The 13,755-nt window shown below is 35.4% G+C and overlaps 1 protein-coding gene across 1 annotated transcript; it reads right to left on the bottom strand.

Moving 5' to 3' along the window:
* Nucleotides 1-1,249: 1,249 nt before the first annotated feature.
* Nucleotides 1,250-9,454, bottom strand: LOC136210592 (geraniol 8-hydroxylase-like). The gene is made up of 2 exons (XM_066001929.1): nucleotides 8,353-9,454; nucleotides 1,250-1,967 (listed from the first exon to the last, which is right to left on the bottom strand). The coding sequence occupies exons 1-2, from the start codon at nucleotides 9,280-9,282 to the stop codon at nucleotides 1,347-1,349; spliced, it is 1,551 nt and encodes a 516-aa protein (XP_065858001.1). The 5' UTR covers nucleotides 9,283-9,454; the 3' UTR covers nucleotides 1,250-1,346.
* Nucleotides 9,455-13,755: the final 4,301 nt, after the last annotated feature.

Below are 13,755 nucleotides of genomic sequence, written 5' to 3'. Positions count from 1 at the left end.
ACATGATTAAGTTGGCGGAGGGATTTAAATGATAAATCAGATTAAACGATTTTAATGGAATAAAAGCTGTATCGTTTAAATGAAACTCGTGCCAATTGCTGATTTTAGTATAGAAAGAGAATCATTTGTTAATGTTAATTTTAAGAGAATATGAATCACATTGACTTCTCATCTATAAATTATTGTGCAAATTGGACTTTAAGCATATATGTTTTTTAATTTTAAGTTTTACAATAATAAGGGTGCGTTTGGTTTAAACTTCGGAATCGGAAACGGAAACGGAATCGGAATGTAGCGGAATCAGAATCGGAATGACTATTTATTTATTTTGTTTGGTTCAGTCCGGAATCGGAATTAGATTCTCTTTGAAGCTGTTTGGTTCTTTAATAATTAAATTCGTAATAAATATAATATTCATTAAAAATAATTTAGCAAACAATTATTATTGTAACATTAATTAAAAAATAAATATAAAAAATATTAAATCATCTTAAAAATAGATATTCTAATACAAATAAAAAATAGTATATTAAAATAAAATTAATGTTCTTTATTGATAATTTTATTATTATAAATAAAAAATGGTATTATAAATTGAAAATAAAAACAAACATTGGTATATAACATAAGTGATATATAAAATATAATATAATGTAAGCATTCATTTTTTACCAACAAAAAGAAATAATCATTTTCAAAAAAACAAAAAATAAGCATGATTTGAATGGTTATGGTAGTGGGTTTTTGATAAAAACGTGGAGATGTATTTTTTTTTAATAAATCAATATAGGAATGGAAATGAAATGGGATTGATGTGGAGAGATGGGGAATCAATTATTCTTATAGTTGGGGAATGAGATTATCATTCCCAAGTTATATTTGTTTAATCAAACATTAATAAAGGAAATGATTCAATCTCATTCCCATTCCATAGTTTAAATTTAGCTAACCAAACACCTCCTAAATCTTTCCATAATTTTACTCCCTACCATGTTATTTGCACTGACAAATGAGCCCGATTTCTTCGATTTGATAACGCTGAAAAACATAAACCTTGTTTTATAACAAAAAAAATTCATTAGCATTAATTTCCAAATCGATGAAACCACAAAAAAAAAATTACACTTGGCAACTTAAATATTCTTGGTTCAATTGAAAATTTTGTATTTAAAAAGATATGAACCAACCTGATTAACCGAGACCATATCAATTTTACCGGTTGGTCTAGTTTTAACCAAAGTGAAGTATATAATACTAACAAGAAATTTTATCATTACATGGTTGAATAAATTGCAGAGGCAGTTACTTATGTTTTGACAAACATCACACATTATAAATACAAATTACTAGTGATATAATGTTGGATCAGACAACCTTGGTGTAGGAATAACAATGAGAGGATTTTTCAACTTCATAACAATCCCAAACTTCTCAGTAAGATCCACATTTTTCCTTTGCAGCGAATTCCAATCAAAAGAATGCAAAAGTGTAGCCAGAGAATACAAATACATCCTTTCAGCCATAGCAATGCCTGCACAAATTCTCCTTCCGGACCCGAATGGGAAATAACTAAAATCATTGCCACTGTAATCCCATTTACTGTCCAAAAATCTCTCAAGTTTAAACTCCAATGGATTTTCCCAAATTGAAGGATCTCTATGAATTGCCCAAACGTTAACGAAAACTCGAGCACCCTTTGGAATGGTGTAGCCTCCTACGGTGCAAGTTTCGCTTGGGCAATGAGGAACTAAGAGAGGGAGTGTTGGATGTAACCTCAATGTCTCCTTCATTATCGCATATAGATAAGGCAATTGGTGTATGTGATTCTCTTCTACGATGTTGTTTTTGCCTATTACTGTATCTAGTTCTTGTTGAGCTTTTCTCATTTCTTCCGGCTTGTTTATCATTTCAGCCATGACAAATTCAATTGCATTTGAAGAGGTGGATGTTCCACCCACAATCATATCCTGCAAGACATGGAATATCATGTTTTATTATATGCCAGCCAAAAACTCTTTATATCGTATAGTATAGAAGTTTAACTGCATGAGTTTGATTATTTCACTTTAAGGATTAGGATAAAGTTAGTTATCGTTAATGCGGTGAGATTATTAGGTAAACAAATTTATTAGATTTTTTGTTTTTATCAATATTACGCTATAGTCAATCGATACATATATGTTAAAATCCTTAAATTTTGTCTTAGTTAGCAATTAGCGCCTTCTTTTATTTTTGTATATGAAAGTATAAAATATATGACTTGTTTAGTTTTCAATCTTAATCAAAATGGTTCTTAATGAAGTTTGTGTATTTTTTTTCCTTCGATCTAAATCACAAGTATCCTAGTTGAGATAGTTAGGTTAGGTCATAGTTAAGACTGTTAAATAATATAAATAAACTTAATTTATTAAGATAGTCAAATAAGAATTTGTGATGTTGGAAAATTTTCAAAAAAGACAAGGAAACTTAATGCATGGAAGTAGTGCATGTGATAAAAAATAAAAAATAAATAAATTAAGGGGTTAATTACGTGGAAGATGGTTTGGGGAGTTGAACAAATTGTGGCTAATTTTTGTCCAAGTCAATGTCAAATTAAATATCACAATAAATTGGGGTGTATTTTGTCAAAGTGATGTCAATACATTTGAGTATATATATAGAGGTATGGAGGAAGTTTAGAGAATTGAAAAATAATAAAAAGAAGTGTGCTAAGAGTGTCAATAGTTGTTATTTAAATGTATGTGAGGGTCTAAAAAATGTTAGAGTGATATTGAGTTGTGTAATCCGAAATTCTCATTGAGTTGATATAATGTTTTGATAAAAATATCAATTTTAGTTCCTTTTATTTTTAAATCTCTTCTTTATCTCCAACAAAGTGGTATCAGAGCCACGTTACGAGAGTCAGTCTTCCGCAAAACAAACCCTACAAAAATGTCAGACGGTCTCAAACTTCCGTATCAATACCCTAAGCTCACCAAAACCAATTATTCAAGTTGGTGTATTCGAATGAAGGCGTTACTAGGATGTCAAGATGTCTGGGATATAGTCGAAAAAGGCTACATAGTCCCAGGTAACGAGGCAGCGTTGACACAGGCAGAAAAAGATACTCTACAGAAAAATCGCAAAAGCGATCAAAAGGCGCTTACTCTCATCCATCAAGGTTTGGATGAATTAATGTTCGAGAAAGTAGCCGAAGCTACGACCGCCAAACAAGCGTGGGAAATCCTACGAGTTTCTCTTCAAGGGGAGGAGAAAGTTAAAAAAGTTCGTTTGCAGATGCTGAGAGGAGAATTTGAGATGATGAGGATGAAAGAGACGAAAGTCATTAGTGATTACTCATCCCGAGTAAAATCTATCGTAAATCAGATGCGGCAGTATGGAGAAAAAATTGAAGAGTCCAGAATTGTTGAAAAAATTCTGCGATCACTACTACCAAAATTTGATTACATAGTGGTGGCTATGGAAGAGTCCAGGGACATCAGCGAAATGTCCGTTGATGAAGTTGTAGGGTCACTACAAGCACGAGAGGAGCGGTTTGAGAAACGAAGAGAAGATTCCGCAGAACAAGTCTTAGCAACAAAGGCTGTGTTTAAAAATGGCGAAAGTAGTCAGTCCGGTAGAGGACGCGAAAGAGGTCGGGGAGGAAATTGTAGAGGACGAGGACGTGACAGAAATCAAGGCAGAAAGGAAAACGGCAACAACAACAATGACAGAAGCACTCAATTCACCAGAGGCAGAGGAAGAGGCCGAGGACGCGGTCAAGGAAGAGGAAACTGGAGGCCGAATGAAGGATGCGACAAGTCCAACATTCAATGTTATAATTGCTCTAAGTACGGTCACTACGCGGTGGAATGTTGGAGTCCGCCTAAAGAGGTAGAGGAGACTGCCAATAATATTCAAGATGAGGAAGTAACTGGCACAGTGTTACTTACCTACGAAGGTGAAGAAAATCGCGAAAATAATATATGGTATCTTGACAATGCGGCAAGTAACCATATGTGTGGTGACAAGAAGATGTTCGTGGAGCTCTATGAATCCGTTCGTGGTAATGTTGTATTTGGAGATTCCTCTAAGGTTCCTATTACAGGCAAAGGAACCATTCTTATTCGGCTCAAAAATGGCGCTCACCAGTTTATTGATAATGTTTATTATGTTCCTAGCATGAAAAGCAATATTTTGAGTTTGGGACAGTTACTAGAGAAAAATTATGAAGTTCACATGGTGGATCGGAAACTACTCCTGTTGAATGAGAAAAAGGAGTTGATTGTACGAGTACCAATGGCGAAAAACAGAATGTTCACAATTAACATTCAGACAGACATGGCTAAATGTTTGAAAGCTTGTGTGCAAAGTCCCCCATGGCTTTGGCATCTACGGTGTGGACATCTCAATTTTGGAGGACTGAAGCTGTTGGGACAGAAGCAGATGGTAAACGGATTGCCTCAAATTGACCAGCCTCTTCAACTGTGTCAAGGATGTCTTGTTGGAAAACAATTCAGAACCAATTTTCCAAAGAAATCCATGTCAAGAGCAAAGGCGCCACTTGAGCTAGTTCATACAGACGTGTGTGGACCGGTCACTCCACAGTCTCTTGGTAAAAATAAATATTTTATACTTTTCATTGATGATTATAGTAGAAAAACTTGGATGTATTTTTTGAAGGAAAAACAGAAGTTTTTGAGACATTTAAAAAATTCAAAGTCCAAGTGGAGAAAGAAAGTGGTCATTTTATTAAAGCACTCAGATCAGACAGAGGCGGTGAATACATGTCCATCTCTTTCAAGCAATTTTGTGAAAAACATGGAATCCGTCATTTCCTTTCAGTCCCCAGATCACCTCAGCAAAATGGCGTAGTAGAAAGAAAGAACAGAACGGTGCTCAACATGGTGAGGAGCATGTTAAAAAGCAAAAATTTGCCGAAGGAGTTATGGGCCGAAGCAGTAGACTGTGTTGTCTACCTGTTGAACAGATCGCCAACTGTTAGTGTTTGGGATCAAACTCCACAAGAAGCATGGAGCGGAATAAAGCCCAATATTTCTCATTTGCGTGTTTTTGGCAGTGTTGCTCATGTCCATGTACCGGATGAAGAACGCAAGAAGCTAGATGATAAAAGCAAGAAATATTTGTTTGTGGGCTATTCAGAACATTCCAAAGGGTACAAAATGTTCGATCCTCAAACTCAGAAAATCGTCATCAGTAGAGATGTCACCATTGATGAAGAAGCAGTTTAGGAATGGACCAGTGAAAAACAAAACAACTACAGTTTTTATCCTTTCATGGATGAAGATAATGATCAGGAAGAACCAGCCACAGTCGCAGCCACAACACCAGCAACCAGTTCGACATCAGCAAGCTCATCCAGTTCGAGTTCGTCCTCGAGTAATGAAGACAGTTCAGATGAACATCCGCCCGGAAAGCCTAAAAAATTAATACCTATTAAAGATCTCTATGATGTAACAAGAAATCTCGATGATGAATTAACTCTTTATTGTCATTTTGTTAATGATGAACCAACAGATCCAGAAGAAGCAATGAAAGATGAAAAATGGAGAAAAGCCATGGAAGAGGAGATTCATTCGATCGAGAAAAATAAAACATGGGAGCTGACATCACTTCCGGCCGGTCAAAAACCCATTGGAGTTAAATGGGTGTTCAAAGCAAAGAAAGATGCAAACGGTGAAATTGTCTGACACAAAGCAAGATTGGTGGCGAAAGGGTTCAGTCAATGACCTGGTATTGACTACAACGAAGTTTTTGCTCCTGTTGCCAGAATGGAGAGTATCAAACTAGTGATTTCTGTAGCTGCTCAACACGGGTGGAGAATCCATCAAATGGACGTGAAATCCGCATTTCTCAACGGATATCTGGAAGATGAAATTTATATCCAGCAACCACCTGGGTATGTTGTGAAAGGTCAAGAAAATAAAGTGCTAAAATTAAAAAAGGCACTTTATGGTCTTAAGCAAGCACCACGAGCCTGGAACAGTCGCATTGATAAATATTTTCAAGAAAATAGTTTTGTCAAATGCCCACATGAATATGCCCTGTATGCAAAGGTGAAAAATGGAGATATGTTACTTGTTTGTTTGTATGTGGATGATCTCATTTTTACAAGGAACAATCCTAAGATGTTTGAAGAGTTCAAGAAGACAATGGCTCGTGAGTTCGAGATGACTGACATTAGTCTAATGTCATATTATCTTGGCATTGAAGTGAAGCAGAATGACGATGGAATTTTTATTTCTCAAAGTGGTTTTGCAAAGGAGATCTTAAAGAAGTTCAAGATGGAAAATTGTAATTCCGTCAGCACACCAGTCGAATGTGGAATCAAATTGACAAAAGGTGAAGGTGGAGACAGAGTCAACCCGACATTATTCCGAAGCTTGGTCGGAAGTCTCAGATACTTGACATGTACGAGACCGGATATTCTCTATGCAGTCGGCTTAGTAAGTCGATACATGGAAGCCCCAACGGTGTCACATTGGAATGCAGCAAAAAGAATTCTCCGTTACGTGAAAGGTACAACTAATTTGGGATTACTTTATTCAAAAACTGACGATTTCAAATTAGTTGGATATTGTGATAGTGATTGGGCCGGTGACAAGGATGACCGAAAAAGTACAACTGGTTTTGTATTTTTTCTGGGTGATACTGCATTTACATGGAGTTCGAAGAAGCAGGCAATTGTGACGTTGTCAACCTATGAAGCTGAATATGTTGCTGCAACCTCATGTGTCTGTCATGCGATTTGGCTCCGAAAATTGCTAGAAGAATTTCAGATGATTCAAAATGATCCAACGGAGATTTTTATCGATAACAAGTCTACACTGGCATTAGCAAAAAATCCTGTGTTTCATGATCGAAGTAAGCACATTGATACGAGGTATCATTTTATTCGGGAGTGCATTGAGCAAAAGGAGGTGAAGCTGAAATACGTGAAAACTCAAGATCAGATTGCAGACATTTTTATAAAGCCGCTGAAGTACGATGTGTTCAGTTATTTGAGAGCTCAACTGGGAGTCATGAAAAATTAAGTTTAAAGGAGGATGTTAAATAATATAAATAAACTTAATTTATTAAGATAGTCAAATAAGAATTTGTGATGTTGGAAAATTATCAAAAAAGACAAGGAAACTTAATGCATGGAAGTAGTGCATGTGATAAAAAAAATAAAAAATAAATAAATTAAGGGGTCAATTACGTGGAAGATGGTTTGGGGAGTTGAACAAATTGTGGCTAATTTTTGTCCAAGTCTATGTCAAATTAAATATCACAATAAATTGGGGTGTATTTTGTCAAAGTGATGTCAATATATTTGAGTATATATATAGAGGTATGGAGGAAGTTTAGAGAATTGAAAAATAATAAAATGAAGTGTGCTAAGAGTGTCAATAGTTGTTGTTTAAATGCATGTGAGGGTCTAAAAAATGTTAGAGTGATATTGAGTTGTGTAATCCGAAATTCTCATTGAGTTGATGTAATGTTTTGATAAAAATATCAATTTTAGTTCCTTTTATTCTTAAATCTCTTCTTTATCTCCAACAAAGACTTCTCACACCCCTTTCAACAGATGTATTTAATGAGAATCGAAACTGATATCTTTTCTCATAAACTTAGCCTACATTCCCAAGCTACAACACATTAGTTAATTAATAGAGTTTATGTATTATATATACATTGACATTTCCATATGTATAAGTTCTAATGAGTTAATATTTTAAAGTTCTATAATTATATAAAAATTAAGAAATCAATTACTTTAAAGATTAAAATTGTATGAGAAAAAATATAAAATAGAAATAGTAACGTAAAAGATAATTTTATATGTTTAAATCTATCACAAAAATGATTAAGCAAATATAGAAAATAAATACTTAAATATACATTTTCCTTAAAATGTATCTAATTCAATAAATTACTAGATTATTTAATCCATCACAAAAATCATCAAACAAAGGTAAAAAAACTAAAGACTGAAATGTCATAGAATTGGTTGGGATGGTAAGGTGTTGAACATCTACTTGTTAGGTTTGAGGTTCGATTTTTTAGTTCGTTTAAATTTAGTCATATTAGTAAACAATCTATAAATTTATTTTAAATCTTTACCGAGATATATTATTCTCCGAACCTTCATAGTAGGTAGGTATGCATGTCTTCTAGTTTGGATTGGATCCAATGGACCGACTAATAAAAAGAGAGAAGCATATCAACTCATTAGAATATAGTTAAGGTAAAGAAAAATAGCCTATAAATATCATATTTCTGTTGGTAAGGTCGGATCCGATTCTATCCTTTACCTAATTTTTGTTTGTAAGAAAAAAAGATAAAGATATAAATGAAATACAATAATACCGTGAGTAAGGCTTTAAGGTGAGTCATGGTAAGAGGAGTCTTTGCATCTTTTTGGTCTCTAAGTTTCAACAAGAACTGTAAAAAATCCTTATTGTCTTCACCACTTTCCCCTGCAGAATCCATCTTCAACCTTTTCTCAATCATTCTCTCAAAAATCCCCTCAAATTGATTAGAAAAGATATCCATCTGCTTTCTCAGCCCTTGCAAATCAAATCGAACCAAACCTGGAAAAAAGTCCGAAACATTCGGACTAGCCAATATCTCAGTCATTTCTGCAATAACTTTCCTGAATTCTTTTCCCAGATTAGCCCTTTCTTCTCCTTGAACTGTTCCTCCCCACAGCATGTTAGTTATAACATTTAAAATTGACAAAAATATCTGCTCGCCGAAGTCCACCGGCAATCCGGCCTGACTGTACATATAACTCACAGTCCCTCGTACCTCGTGCCGGCGAAGCGAGTAGACGGAATCTAAAGTAGCATTGTTAAGCATATTGAGAACACAAACTTTCCTTAAGAGTCTCCACTGCGGTCCATATGGCGTCCAAACGATGTCGTTTGCGCTGTAGGCAGCGGAGCGGGCGACATCAGGTACATCGCGGTTAGCGAAGGTGATGTCGTGCTCTTTCAGAACTTCTCCGGCCAGTGATGGACATGTGATGATGATGCCAAGCTTGAACCCGAGTCGGAGTTTCAAGATCGGGCCGTACTTATGGGAGAGGGCGGCGAAGTAGGAGTGGAGCTCTGGATCAAGAGATGCGAGGTTTCCGATCAGTGGCAGGCCCGGCGGGCCTGGCGGAAGCCGGGAGCTTCCTTTCGTGGAATTGGTATATGTGTACCAGAGAAATGCAAATATGGGGCATAAAATTAAAATATAGATTGAAGGGGAAATAGTTCCGAGATTTTCATTAAAACTTGAGATTGGGGCCATGATTAAGTGATGAATATGATTTTAAACTTATGATGCATATTTATATATGTTCAATAGAAGAAGATAATAACAAAGTTAATGTACGGACGTAAAGGAATTCCCCGACTGTGGCTGAAATACAAACTAAATGGATAATACAATTTATTTGATTTCTGTGATTGTTTATGTTGTAACGAAGCAGAGCTGCTCGGCTCGTTACAAATAATATTGTCAGATTTAAAGAGGTGCACAGCCTAGTTCGCATATTGTTTGGGTTCAGCTCGGTCAAAGGCCATATTTGGGAATTAACTGTTAGTTGATTATCTTATTTAACTATCTGATTGTGTAAACTTCTTTGATAAGATTTAGCTATTTGGGTAAAATGACAAATAATGATATGGTAAATCATTTATTTGAGATGAAATAATAACAATTAGGAGTGAACATGTCTTTCAAAACAGATGGACAATAAGCTAATTGAAAAATCTCCTAAAATTGGTTTTTCCAAAATTAGCTTTTTGGATCCAATAAGCTATTTCAAATCTCTATTTACCAAACACTACAACTAGATGTTTGACTAGTCAAAACCTCTAGAGTGGCTCAAACATCCAATTTTATCTCAAAATACTCTTTACCAAACAAAGTCAAAGTTCAGATCGATTAGACTCGGTTCAAGTTTGAGATTGGCTCGAGCATTAATGAGCCTGAATCGAAGTTTTCTTGGGTTCGGCTTGAAAGCTCGTGAACAGGCTCAAGAGTTCTTATTATTAATATTATATATATAGAAAATTCCTCAATGGTATTGTTTCCCCCACAATTACGCTGGAACTAATTGAAATGGATCAACGTAGAAAAAGTGCCAAACAGAGAAAGAGCCGAAGAACACTTCTCAATCGGAACCATCCACAAGAAACAAAGCAGGCTGACCAAAAACGATAAAGGAAGCAGAGTTTAGGTGAGCAGCAGCACGCCCCACGAACCAAAGCTAATAGAACTCGAAAGCATAAAGAAGGTGGAGCAAAAACGTGGGCAGGTGGAGTTCGCGGGTAGGTGAAGTTCGTGGGCAGTTCGCACGGAGATAGAGCTCGTCACACAAAAGGAACTAACTGGAGTAACGTGAGTTAGTGGAACAGGAACGTGGGCACGGCGGTTATCAGACAAGCCACCATATTTAAAGAAAAGAAAAAGCAAGAAAAGGCATCCAACTCAAACCAATTCAACAAAATGAAATCAAATCAAACAAAATCCTAATGGAATTCAAACATTTCACACATTCCGAACTCTAGCTATTCTGCATCCTTAGTTTGTTCATTCAAATTTAACTTTCAACTTGTAAGCTCTAGCTCTGATATATCAGTTTTTTATCAACAAAGCCATTCGAATACAATGCAAGCAGTGTTTCTCCCTTTGAATTCTCTCTTTTGCAACATCTCAGTGTAGTCATAATCAGTCTTCTAGATTCCACTACGAACTTTAAGCACTTTTATGTCCTTTAAGCTTTTTACACTTTCGTTTGATTAGAAGTTAGATTTTAGCTCTTAGCTCTTTTGTAGTTTTTTGACAAAGCTACTGGCACGCTCACAATCCGATCCAATCCACACAAGAAAGGCACCAAACAATTTTGGCACACCCAGTGGGACCCTGCTGAGATGGCACCTAGAAAGAACGTGAAGGAGAATACTGATGCATCTGTGGATGCAGATGTGTATGGAGCTACAGGACAGGGAGAATGTCCTGTGGAGGTTACTGATGAAACTGAAGCAACATTCCCAGAGTTTCAAGATGGACAAACCGAGGTACTAAGCTTTTATATTTTACTGCTTGTCATCCTCAAACGGATGGACAAACCGAGGTCATTAATCAAATTCTTGGTTAGGTTCATACTGTGGTTAGGAAAAATCTTAAGAATTGGGAAGAGTGTTTACCTATGGTAGAATTTGCATATAATCACAGTATTCACTCTCTACTTTGTTTTCGCCATTTGAAGTTGTTTATGGTCTTAACTCTCTTACTCCTATGGATTTACTACCTTTACCTGTGGATGCCAGGTCTAGTACAGATGGCGCTGAAAAGGTAGAATTGGTGCAATCCATTCATGAAAAGGTTCGCAAGCACATTAAAGAAAAAAATAGACGGGTTGCTTCTAAAGTAAACCAACATCATAAACGAGTTGTATTTGCACCTGGTGATTTGGTGTGGGTATATTTTCGAAAAGAGAGATTTCCAGGACTTCATAAAAATAAGCTTCAACCCTGAGGTAATGGTCCTTTTCGAGTTTTGGAGCGTGTTAATGACAATGCTTACAAAATTGATTTACCTGGTGAGTATAATGTATCTGCTACTTTTAATGTTTCTGATTTATCTGTTTATGATGCAGATTCTGATTCGAGGTCGAATCCTCCTGAGGAGGGGGGGATGATATAACCCGAATTAAAAATCTGGATTCTCACATGGAGCGAATACATTTACCGGATGGACCTGTTACTCGAGCACGCACAAAGAAGTTCGAAAAGGAGCTTCAAATATATGCGGTGCAAATGTTAGATATGTCGGAGCAAAATGATACAAATGAAATTCAGGAAGCTCTAAATTTTTCGTACCTCTCGGGTTACTCGGAAAGCGGACACATCAAAGAAACCAAACACGGACTAAACGAAACAAGCGGTGAAATTGATTCAAAAATCACCATATGAATTTTAACCATTTGGATTTACGGGGAAAATAAAATCAATTTAATATGAATTGATTTAATTTTTTTCAATGGTCAAAATGACAACTTTCAAAATCCATGTGGACCTAATCAATTCCATGAGAATCGAATCTTGCTTTCTCATTTGCATTATTGTCAAATTGTGTGTATTGATTTTCTTTGTCTTAATGATTAACTAAATCAAGTACTTAAATGTCCTTGTATTATTGTTGTTATCAAGATATTTCAAGGGCAATTCAAATCATTATTTGTATTTTTTTTATCTGTTTAAAGGATGAGCTTTTTCATATGTAAGACACAAGTTTCATTTTAATAAAAATCCTAATACATAAATAACCCCTTGAACTTGTCCAAATGTTGTAACTTCCCCCTCGAACTTTCAATTGTAACAACTTACCCCACAAACTTGTCCAATTGTAAAACATAACCCCTCAAACTTGTCCAATTGTAAAACATAACCTCAAATTGCTGACATGGACTGCAATTGAAGAAACACGTGAAATACAAAAGCTGCAACGCTCGTGGATTGTGATAGTCAGATCTTTGGCGTGATATGAATCCGGAGAAACGTTTTTACGGTTGCTTCAAGTACGAGGTAAAAAAATTCCCAATTTAAGGTTATGTTTTACAATTGGACAAGTTTAAGGGGTAAATTATTACAATTGAAAGTTGGAGGGGGCAGTTGCAACATTTGGACAAGTTCAGGGGGTTATTTGTGTATTAGGCCTTAATAAAAAGATTAATTAAGTGTTTGTGAGTGGTTTCTCTTGTGTTCTTTAGGCACTACTTTGAACAGTTCGGGATTAAATCCTTAATTGTTGGAGACTGGGATTGGGTCTTTACAACTTAGTTTGTAAGAGTTCTTTTATGTCAAACCCTGATTTGTTAGCTTTCCTAGGGATCAAATGTAGTTGTCGGGTTTTCGAAGCACTGTTCCTCGTGGGTTCACATCAAATTGGTGGCAACTCGAGTTCCTACGTACTAGCCTCTTTAGAGAGGTTGTTCTGCGACACATTTAGAAAAATAGCAGAGAGTCGTCTGGGTGCACCTCACGCCTTGCTTGGGCATGGGTGCGACAAACCTAATTAATTTAATTTCTTTTCATATCTTCACTATAAATATAGCAACAAGCATGAGGTTGAAGACAAAACTGAATGAAATCACGTAGAAAGTGAATGAAAAATATATAGTGATGTTTAAAGAAATGATATGAATAAAGAATAAAGATGACACACATGATTAAGTTAGTAGAGGGATTTAAATGATAAAACAGATTAAACGATTTTAATGGAATAAAAAGTCTATCGTTTAAATGATTTTGTCAAACTAGTACCAATCGCTGATTTTAGTATAGATAGGGAATCATTTCTTAATTTTAAGAGAATATGAATCCCATTGACATCTCATCTATAAATTATGTTGCAAATTCCTACCATGTTATTTGCACTAACAAATGAGCCCGAATTCTTCACTTTGATTATGGTGAAAAACATAAACCTTGTTTTGTAACAAAAAAAATTCAATTAGCATTAATTTTCAAATCGATGAAGCACAAAAAAATAATTTAATTAGACTTAAATTTTATGCTTTAAAAGTAATGTTTTTCTAAGGAATGAGATAGATCAAAACTTAGAAGTTAACATAATGATAAGCACATGAAGGGAAACTTAAATGTTCTTGGTTCAATTTAAAGTTTTTTATTTAAAAAGATATGAACCAACCTGATTAACCGAGACCAGATCAATCTTATCGGTTGGTCTAGTTTTAACTGATTCATTACAAAG

The sequence above is a fragment of the Euphorbia lathyris genome, chromosome 1, assembly GCF_963576675.1.
Source record: "Euphorbia lathyris chromosome 1, ddEupLath1.1, whole genome shotgun sequence".
NCBI lineage: Eukaryota > Viridiplantae > Streptophyta > Magnoliopsida > Malpighiales > Euphorbiaceae > Euphorbia > Euphorbia lathyris.
This window is presented reverse-complemented; position numbering and strand designations above follow the sequence as displayed.

Bases quoted from the DNA above. Each gene is read 5' to 3' on its own strand.
- LOC136210592 (XM_066001929.1), bottom strand. From the start codon at position 9,282: ATGGCCCCAATCTCAAGTTTTAATGAAAATCTCGGAACTATTTCCCCT. The intron at 1,968-8,352 runs GTATTATTGTAT...CATGTCTTGCAG, and splicing joins ACCTTAAAGCCTTACTCACG to GATATGATTGTGGGTGGAAC.